Below are 10,297 nucleotides of genomic sequence, written 5' to 3'. Positions count from 1 at the left end.
GTGTGTGTGTGATGTGTGTGTGTATGTGTGTGTGATGTGTGTGTGTGATGTGTGTGTGTGTGATGTGTGTGTGTGTGTGCATGCACCTAAGTCTGGCAGGTATGTGTGTGTGTGTGATGTGTGTGTGATGTGTGTGTGTGATGTGTGTGTGTGTGTGTGTTCGTGTGTGTGTGATGTGTGTGTGTATGTGTGTGTGATGTGTGTGTGTGATGTGTGTGTGTGTGATGTGTGTGTGTGTGTGATGTGTGTGATGTGTGCGTGTGTGTGTGATGTGTGCATGTGTGTGTGTGTGATGTGTGTGTGTGTGATGTGTGTGTGTGTGTGCATGCACCTAAGTCTGGCAGCTCAGCGTTCGCCTGGCACGTCATGTTGGAGCACATCACTTGAAAATGAGATGCTCACAGTGAGCACAGCCTCTTGACTTCCTTGCCGCTGTGCGGATGAGGGAGCAGCCAGCGGCTCGGCCGGGTGGGGTCCCAAGTTGCTGCTCACTCCTTTCTGCAGGTCAGAATCGAGAGTAAATTGGAGTTTGAAAGTGACAGGTTTCCCCACAGGGTGTGCCTTGGTGGAAGAGTGTAACTTCTGTTGCCAGGGCTCAGGGGGCTTCCTTCACCATTACCTTCTAGGTCAGTCTTCTGGTTGATGGGGCTGTGAGGTTTATAGAAACGTACTCTGGCTAGATAAGCTTTAAAGATGGGTCTCCCGGACCAGCTGTTCTGCTGGCAACCCCTCTGCTTCTCACAAGAGCTGCAGACGTTTGCTCTGAAAGCTCAGCAGAGTTTCTGTCTTTGAGGCAAGCACTCCAGAGCAGGAGGAGCTGCCCATGCCTGATGGGACCCAAGCAATGACTCTTCTTCTGCTCTGGCCTCAGGAGACCCAGCCGTAGGCAAGTCGGCCCTGGTGCAGATGTTCCGAAGCGACGGGACCCACTTCCAGAAGAACTACACTCTGGTGAGCTGGGGCCGAAGAGTCCCCACCTGGCCACTACGTAACAGAAACATGGTGGTCTACCACGAGAGGGTGACTTGGCAAGATCCCTAGGTGATGCCCTAAGAGGCCTGAGGAAAGATGAGGAAATGGCCAAGTGGAGATCCAGCCTCCACTGACCACCAGTGAGGGACCAACCAGGACACCACGTGGTTGCCAGGGACAGTGGACGGCAGGGACTTGTAACCGAGATTCTGGCTACTTGATTGGATTCTTTTCCCTGCCCTTCTCCACCTCATCCCTTCCACGCCCCCAACAGTAAACAGCAGAGAGAGAAGGTTAGAGGGGAAGGGGTGAGTCACTGTCCTTAGACTACGTCCTGTTGATTAGGGGCATCAAGGTCCTTTGTCAGGACATCAGCAAGCAGGAGGAGAGGGAGCAGCAGCCTCCTCCCTCAGGCTAGGACATTTTTATACCCTCTGAATAGGCCCCAGAATTCCAAACGTAAACATCTTCAGCTGGCAAAATCACACCCTGCCAGAGCACGAGACAAATCATAGTTAGCCACTGTGGACAGACTGAAGCAGCCCCATATCCCACAGCTGGGATTAGAACAAAATAATATTAACATAACATATCTGTATTTTTAAAAAAAAAAATCAAAATTCTCACTATATGGAGTTGGGGGGTGCCCTCGGGGCCTCTGACTTCTGCTTGACTGGGAACACCTCTTCAGGGAGGTGGGGACGTGCCTCATCCTGATTTGTCCCAGTGTGGGGCCCCCTAAGGCCTGTGATCTTGGTGTCCCCTGCAGACAACCGGAGTGGATTTGGTGGTGAAGACAGTGCCAGTTCTTGACACAAATGACAGTGTGGTGAGTGGTCCCCTTGCCCTGAAGCCAGGGCACTTAGGGCTATTCCTGTGGGCTGGGGTTCCCTCACTCCCAGGGTCATGGAGCAAGGACACAGGGACCCTGTGCGGGAGGGATTGGGATGCAGGCCTCACCAAAAGGAACTTGTTATTTTTTATCTGAGTTCTTAATCGAATCTCTCCAAAGACTCCCACAGCCCTTGGGGGAGACTGGTATGGTACAGTATCACACATGTCATGTGCGTCTGGCTGCTGCCAGGGAGACTGGGTCTGTTGCATCCATCGGATGCTTAAGGAGACCTCTGAGCAAAAAGAAAGGCACAGAAGCCCCCTGGTGCCACAGGAAAGGACAAGACAGGAACCACACTGTGCAGGGCAGACCATGAAGCAAGCAGTGCTGCCCACCAGGGTTTAGAGTCAGGCAGGAGGTGGGCGCCACGATGGAGCTCAGGGATCTCTGAGGGGGGTTCAAGCAAGCAGCAGCATCTGGGAGGGTCTCCACCTGGTATCAGAAGGCAAGGTACTCTGTGTACGGAGCACATGTTCACTGCCTCAGAGCAGTGACAGGCTGTCCTACTTTAAGTGCCTTCCTCAGGCCTCCTCAGTGACCTCCTTTATCAAGAACTGTTAGCCGATCTTAGAGTCCATTTGGTTAACAAAGCACAGAGTGGCCTTTTGGACGCCAGAACACTTGCCAGCCTGCTTAGCGATCTGTCTTGCCAGGTGGGCAGTCAGCCTCTCCCCCGCGACCTTTGTGTTTGAGGTTGGGAAAGGTGAGCCACCTGCCACCCAGGTCACACCAGGTGGACGGAAGCTATTCCTCTGCCTCTCGGGCACTCTGGACTGTTCTTGCCATCTCTCTGGGGCCTCGGAGAAGGTAGCACGTGTGTGAAGGCAGCCATGTGCATGGGCACACGCACTGGGTCTACACGCAAGCCTCACGTACATGAAGCCAAGTAGGAAACCTCAGCTTGACTCTTCCCACGATCTCTTCTGACATGAGCTTTTGTGGGCCCAGGAACTCTTCATCTTTGACTCAGCCGGCAAGGAGCTGTTCTCTGAAATGCTGGATAAACTGGCAAGTAGTGTCTTGGGTTTTTTTTTCCCTACCCCACCTTCACCACCCACTCCTGCCTGACCTTTTTCCCGGTCGCACTCCCAGTGGGGATACCCTGGGAGCATGAGAAGTGGCCAGGCAGGACCCTTTAAGGGGCATCCCTCCTCCTGGGGCTTTGAGCCACGTGACAAATATAGATGTTCCTGTTTACCCATCATGGTCAGCCCCAGCTCCAGAATGTTCCAGGAGCCATGAAGCTGGTCAGTCCTTGTAGCTGCCCTCCCAGCCCCCACAGTCTGCTGTTTCTTAATAGCCCTTCCTGAGAGTCTTTCAGCCCTCTCCAGCCTCCCAGGACAGGACCACTGATCCCCTCTAAGGAGGCCTAGAGCCAGAAATGCCAGAAATGAGGCTCTGCCCTTTCTACCACACCACGAAGGCTCATGCATAGCACTGGGCTTATTCTGCTGGGCTGGCCTTCTGAGGAGACTAGAACATAGGACGCCACAGGCCCCACAAGGTCACTGACATCCCAGACGAAACAGGGCTTACTTGTACCCAAAAGCCTGTGCATCAGAGGGAGGGTTCACAGCCCAGGCAAGGGCATCCCGCGACCTCGTCATGGGCAGCAGTATCTTTAGGGACTCAGAGTCCCCCCACCCCTAGGCCAACAGCTCTGAGCTTGGAATCCTGGCTCTTCACTGGGTGACAGAGCCCCCTCTAGATGTTAGTGTGTGTGCGTTAGGTTGATGGCAACACCACACATGAAGCCAAAGAGCCCCCAACATTTTGAAAAGCCCACCCTTATGAAGAAGATCAGGGGACTAGACAATGGAGGAAGGCGTGCCCTTGGCAACCTGCAGTTTGGGGGTACACTGTAGCCTCGTGGTAGTGGACTCCCAAAAGAACTGCAGTGCATGAGTTAGTAGAACCACAACAGACAAAAGAGGGCTTCCCGGTGACAAATAGCCCTGTCCTGCCCAGCCTGGCTGCCCCTGGAGCCTGTCACATGGGGCCAGTCGGAGCTGTTTGCTTCGGCTACAAAGTGAGATTCTCACAGACAACCTTACTGCTCGGACCATCCCAGTGATTCACAGGCAGTTCCTGAGGGAGGGGTCCCTGACAGTCACTACTGCTTCTGGGTAGGAATTCCCCCAACCCAGGTGGGAATGCTTGTCCCTCCTGAGTGACACTGCACCTGGCCTCCCTTTATCTGTGGTGACCTGTGGCCATCTGAGGGTGGGACAGTCTCCCAGCTCACACCCCTCCCTTACCCGCCTCCCCGAAAGCCCATTTTCTCCCCCCACCCCAGCCCCCATCCAAGAGCCCCTGTCACATCCCTGAAACGGGCTTCTCCTGTCTCTTGCTTAGTGGGAGAATCCCAACGTCCTGTGTCTCGTCTATGATGTGACCAATGAGCAGTCCTTCATCAACTGCACCAAGTGGTTGGAGAAGGTCCGGTCTCAGACTTCGGGCATCTCCCTCCCAGGTATCAACTGTAGACGGGCCTTTCTCCGACCCCACCTCCATCCTTCAACTCAAGGGCCTCGGGTCACTATGCAAGCCACTGTGGAAATAGAACAGAGCCTGAATCCCTGACTCTGACCTCAGCGTCCTTCACTGTGTCCTTGCTCAGTCTCTAAATGGTCTTAAGAAACCTCCCCGAGCCTGGGGGTGGGGAGACGATGCCACCCACCAGGCAGAGCTGGGAGCGCTGAGATAATAAGAAGGAAGGTGCTGGATGTTTCCAGAAAGCTAACTCCAGGGAAGAATCCCTCATTTTCCCCAGTACGCTGGGCACAAGTTACATTCCAGCCCGGTTGCCACTCCTGCAAGCTTTAAATCAGTTTCTTTCCCATCCCTGTGTGAGATCAACAAATTCTCCTCATTAGAGGCCAGGGAAAGCGGCCTCCAGAGACGGGCTGAGAAATTAGCGCAGCCGAGGCAGCTGGGAACGGAGCTCAATTACCTGAGTCCCTGACTCCGAGCCCAGGCCCGAGATTAGCATTAATGACCACGTCCGAGGTTGGTTTCATGAGCTGTAGCACAAATGCTCCCCTAAGCTCGATCCAGGCCTGCCTGGTGCTTGTAGCCCTAAGGAGGTGAGAAACATAACCAGCCATGAGCTGAGCTGCATGTGCACAGCAAAGCCAGTCTGTCTTCTGTGGCCCTTGGGGACCCTCCCCGCTGGCACCTACCACCTCAAGTGGGCAGCTTCTGTCACTTGATGTGTCGCAAGCCCCTCTCTCTGCCGCTGACCTCCCATCCTGCCACCACAGAAACCAATATTGTGGTTATTTCTTTTGCGTAGGTGTTTTAGTGGGAACCAAGACAGACCTGGCTGGCCGACAGACAGTGGATTCTGCTCAGGCCCAGGCGTGGGCGCTGAGTCAAGGCCTGGAATTCTTTGAGACATCTGTGGTGAGTACCCCCACCCTCTGAGCCACTGGGGGGCGGGGGCTCTGTGCTGGAGGTTTGATCGTGACCTGGGATGCGTCAAGTGGTCTTGTCACCAGATGCAAAAATCTAAATTAGAATCCATGCTCACGTTTTACCCAGGATCTCGGCTCAGTGTATTTCCTGAGAGTCTTCGTGTGGCACTGTGAAGCAGGGCAGACAGCCTACTCTGGGCAAAGCTGTGTACATCTCTTTTGGGAAGACTTTGAAGTGTAGGGGGCAGGGGTTGTACCATTTCCCTGACCCTTGGACTCTGAGAGCTGCTGAAGGCTGTGCACTGTTTCAGCAGAGCCTACCAGGTAGCTCTGTGAGACAGGAATTGGCCCCTAATTTGGTTCCAAATTCAACATAGAAGTGAAAAACAATGAGTTGCCCTAGGCCCACATGACCAGGGTGCACCCAGTTCCGGGAACCCCCGCCTTCTCTCATACCCAGAAGAGCATCTAGTGTCATTTTTGAGGAAAGAGCCGTCTTGCAGTGAGAGACGCAGAATGATGGACAACTGCCGTCAGGGCTGTGTAGCGCAGTGAAATGCCTTCTTACATCTGGAACCTTGAAAGTTGCGGGCTTCCGGCCACATGATTCTGATCCCACCAGTCAGATCCCTTGCTCTGTGCCTCCCACCACAGGCGTGAGGAGGCCTAGGCACCACTGTCTCATAGGCAGCCCAGCCCTCACTCAGCATCGTCGCCAGAGAGTCCTGTTAGGCCTGCAGTGGCTCTGTCGTATGTGGTCTCACTTTAGGGTCTCTAGACCCAACCATATAGCTTTCCAAAATAGTCATCGGGAGTTGCCTCCTCCAGCCGCAGGCTCTGTCATGCCTACAGAACAGCCTGAGCCCGCGCTCTGCTTCTGTGTGGATGTGTTTTTACTGTTACTCTTTACTAAACCCCAGAACCAGCGGCTGGTACAGAGATGGACATCACCTCTGTCTTGAGTTCAGTTATCACAATGCTAGATTAGTTCAAAGGCAAGAGCTCCTACTACACAGGGCTCCTGGCTGTGCCAAGCCTCACATCCTTAAGCAAGCAGCAAGCTGTGTGTGTGCCTATAGCTCTAGAAGTAGCTCCTCACCACCTCCCTCCTCTGCCTTCTTCAGTCACACACCCCTCCCCCGACGCCCCATATTTCCTAGAAATTAAAACCCAACACATCATCAGTCAGTCACCCAGAGCTACTGGTCAGCTTCCTGCTCAGGTGTCAGGAAGGACGCACATAAATTCTGCCTGAAGAGGCTGCGGTTGAGCGCTCCCGTATTAACTGTGCAAGTTAACTAGTCCCCCTTGAGTTGCTGCTAACAGGGGCACCACTGGCGACTCAGTTAAGAAAGCCGTAATTAAAAAGGGGACATAACCCAACGTGGTTTGAGATGCTGCCAAGCCCATCCCCTCCTCCCTTCTTCCAAAGTGCAGCAGCCTCCGTGGTCCTTTGACTCTTCAGCACCTCTGCACATCTTGACATCTGCAGCCCCCACCCCACAACAAAGCCAAAAAGGATTCCTTTGAACAAAGTTTAAAGGATTTTCAAAACCCAAATCAAAATCCACTGTTTCTCACTAAGAGGGGATAACATATACATGCAAGAGCAAGGCCAAGCAAGTCTCCGTGAGGAGGCGAGCCCTCCCGGGCAGCCGAGGGCCTACCGCTTGATTGGTGTTGCAAAGACAGTGTTTCCAGCCTCATAGCAACCTGCAAGGCAGCTGGTCCTGTCTCTGTTGTTCAATTAGCAGATGAACTCGGAGAGGCTGTGCGTCTCTCCCTCATTGCACAACTAAGGAGAAACAGAACCAAGATGAGAATGCAGCCCTGTCCACCTGGAAAGTCAGATCTTCCAGGAGTTCGAACCCTTGACCCCCTTAGCGGACCTGCTTGGGAGTTCTTGACGACAGAATTCTAAGTCAAACCAAGAGCTAGTCTGAGCCTCCCTCTAAACATTGTCTCCCAACAGCCTGCTCTGTCAGTGTCCAAACTGTGCACAAGATGATAATTAGTCATCGGATAAAAGGGTTTCTGTCGCTGGCAGCCCCCTTAATGCGTTTGGAAAATGGTTCAATTTCCATCTACTTCCAGGCGCTCCATGGTGTCTGTCAGGCTCCTGGGCATTGAATTCCTTACGTTTTATGATGGGTTCTCCCAGCTAGTGCTTTGGAGAGCTTTTGACTCTGTCTAAAAACCCTCCCACAGGGTCTCACAGGCTCCTTCCCTCCACTTGGTGCTTGAGGACACTTTGGTTGGGAGGGGGAGGGAAGCTGTTCAGTGACATTGACTGGCCTCGACATGATGGCCACACAGGCAGAATCGAGAGGCTTGAGTGCCCGTGTTGAGCCTCCCACAGCCACTCACTGGGCAGCAAACTGTCCACCTCACTCAGCACACTGGGCACTGGGCCCTCTTCAGGGACTCCCCCTGACTGGGGACTGAAGAGACTGGCATGCACGGGCACTCACTGGGTGGCAGACCACCCACCTTGCCCAGCATGCTCTTGGCACTGGGCCCTGTTGACTCTCTGCAGCATGCTGCACCGTATTCAGTGACTACCCCTACTGTACTTCCTTCTCCCGGGCTGTGGGGGCCCAGGCAGCTTTCTCCCCCAGGCCTGGTGCCCTTCTGTCTTGTTTATGGCCTCACCATAAAACAGTCACCTGCTGAGATCAGGGTACACTGTCGAGCTGGGCCACTCCACCCTCTTGGCTTCATCCACTCCTCCGTAAAGTGTGGCCACAGTGACTTCTGGGATGTGCCTCCCTCCCGCTCCATCAGGGACTCTTCAGGCCTCTTATCCAGGCTGTGCCTTTGCCAGCCTCTGAAAAGCTTTCAGACAGGCCCTTGTAGACTCTTAGCTGCAGCTCCTGTCTGCAGTGTGGTAGGTTCTGTCTGCTGCTTTAAAATGCCCAGGTGGTATGGTGGTGTGTGCCTGTAATCCTCCCACTTGGGAGGCCAAGGTAGGAAGATTAAGAATTCGAGGCCAGCCTGGACAGCTTAGCAGAACCTATCTTAGAATGATGATGATGATGGTGGTGGTGGTGGTGGTGGTGATGATGGTGGTGGTGGTGATGATGGTGGTGGTGGTGGTGATGATGGTGGTGGTGATGATGGTGGTGGTGGTGGTGGTGGTGGTGATGATGATGGTGATGGTGATGGTGGTGGTGGTGGTGGTGATGATGATGGCAATAACAATTATGGTTGTGGCAGCTAGGGATGTGCCTCGGGTGGTCGAGTGCTTGTCTAACATGCAGGGCACTCTTGAGTTTGATCACCAACACCATGGTACATACCTGTAATCCCAGAATTCCAGAGGTAGAGGCAGAAGGATTAGAAATCCAATGTCAGCCTTGGCTCTAGTGAGTTCCTATATGAGACCTTTTCTCAAAAAAAAAAAAAAAAAAAAAAAGGCAGTCTGAGAGACCAACTCCTGTGTTGTGTTGAGTCCCATGGTGATGCACCATTAGGCTCAATTTAAAAAGAAAAAAAACTTAGGGGAAAGGAACACAGACAGAAAACACAGGCACCCACATTTCAGATGCGTAGTGGCCACAGTGTCAGGAGGGTTCTGTGCACACGCGCACCCTTCCCCCCCAACAGCCCCTCTGACCTCGCCTTGGAGGGCCCACCTTCCGACTCCTCTCAGATGCAACCTAAGGCAAGATCCTTAACTTTCCCGGTCCTCCAGACGATAGAAATGTCCTCTGGGCACCTTTGCCCATGAAGAGCAAGTGTTCACTCCAGCTCAGTCAGTGTTACCCCAGGGGTCAGGGATGAGGAACACCCCGCCCCATCAAACCCCAGGAGAGAGCCAGCTCTGCACCTTCTACCGTGTCAGAGATGCCCTCCCCACTACCCCCCCTCATGGGAGGAGCCATGCATGCTTGCTGGGATCTGGCACCATCCCAGACGTCTCAGCTTATTCCTTTGAAATAAGCCTCTTCCCACTTGGCCCTGCCGGCCGCCCCGCTGGCCTTCCTGGTCTCTGAGGTGAGTAGGACTCTTCTGTAGCCTGGCGTACTGAGAGGGGGCTGCGTGTGCTGCACCTCTCCTGGCTGGGCTGTGGCCAGGAGGCAGCCTGTGGCCAGACGTTCTCCTTTAACACATCTGTATGCTGTTTTGCTTTGGCCTTTGGACCTCTGTCAGAGCTAAGTAAGGGGTTTCATCTTCACATCCTCCACACAGAACCCTAGTGGCTACAAGGATGGCTCCACAGATAGACCTCGGCTCAGACCCTGGCTCCACCCATCACGAGCCGTGCAGCTGTCAGCGTGTCTGTCTCTGTTTCCCTATAAAATCTACCTTGTCACAGCAGCTGCCCAAATAGCATGAAGATGCTACAACACCAAGTGTCAGGAGCTGGGAGGGAGGGAAGCCTCTGGCCGGCACCTGCTTCCCCAGACTAGACTCTCACATCCCTCTCACCTCTTACAGAAGGAGATGGACAATTACGAGGCCCCGTTCCACTGTCTGGCCAAGCAGTTCTACCAGATGTACCGGGACAAGGTGGACATATTCCACACCCTGGTGTGACGGTACAGGGGACTGTCCCACGGGGCTGGCCACTCTGGGCTGGGCTGCGGTGAGCCCAGGAGACCGTTGTCTTTCCGGGAGACAGAAGACAGGATTGCCTGGTACTTCTCAATATCACCACGGTTTTCAATAAAATGACGAGAAAAGAGCAGCAACGGCTTCTGTTCTTAGTTGGGGGCTGTGCCTTTTCCAAAGCTTCCCTGGCCAATCACGGAGTACACCTGACCCCTTTTTCTGCCCTTCGTGTATAGGGCCTGCCTGCTCTGTAGTCCCCCCACCCCCCCGTAGGCCTCCAGTACAAAGAGAAAACCCCAGGCTGGTTTGGAAGTAACTGTGAGCTTCTGAGGCCCCAGTACATGGAAGCAACCCTGTCTGGAGGACCTCCAGGTTCCACACTTCCTTGAGGGGGCTACTGTCCATGGCAAATCAGTGGCCTCTGCCTGACTCGCTGGGTGCCTGCTGCTCGGCATGGCGT

The 10,297-nt window shown here is 53.9% G+C and overlaps 1 protein-coding gene across 2 annotated transcripts in view; it reads left to right on the top strand.

The window, feature by feature from the left end:
* The window catches only part of Ift27 (intraflagellar transport 27), a 15,674-nt gene extending 5,701 nt beyond the window's left edge, over positions 1-9,973 (top strand). The window contains exons 2-7 of one of the 2 annotated variants that reach the window (XM_028778885.1): positions 872-951; positions 1,742-1,801; positions 2,816-2,875; positions 4,223-4,340; positions 5,163-5,272; positions 9,724-9,973. In XM_028778885.1, coding sequence (XP_028634718.1) covers positions 872-951; positions 1,742-1,801; positions 2,816-2,875; positions 4,223-4,340; positions 5,163-5,272; positions 9,724-9,822 — 527 coding nt within the window. In that variant the 3' untranslated portion in view covers positions 9,823-9,973. The remainder of the gene's footprint in view (positions 1-871; positions 952-1,741; positions 1,802-2,815; positions 2,876-4,222; positions 4,341-5,162; positions 5,273-9,723) is intronic. The other variant, XM_028778886.1, reaches the window with a different exon arrangement.
* The last annotated feature ends 324 nt before the right edge of the window (positions 9,974-10,297 follow it).

The sequence above is a fragment of the Grammomys surdaster genome, unplaced genomic scaffold (assembly GCF_004785775.1).
Source record: "Grammomys surdaster isolate TR1022 unplaced genomic scaffold, NIH_TR_1.0 342, whole genome shotgun sequence".
NCBI classification, from domain to species: domain Eukaryota; kingdom Metazoa; phylum Chordata; class Mammalia; order Rodentia; family Muridae; genus Grammomys; species Grammomys surdaster.
Note: the sequence above shows the minus strand (reverse complement) of the source record. Positions and strands in the feature narration are given on the sequence as shown.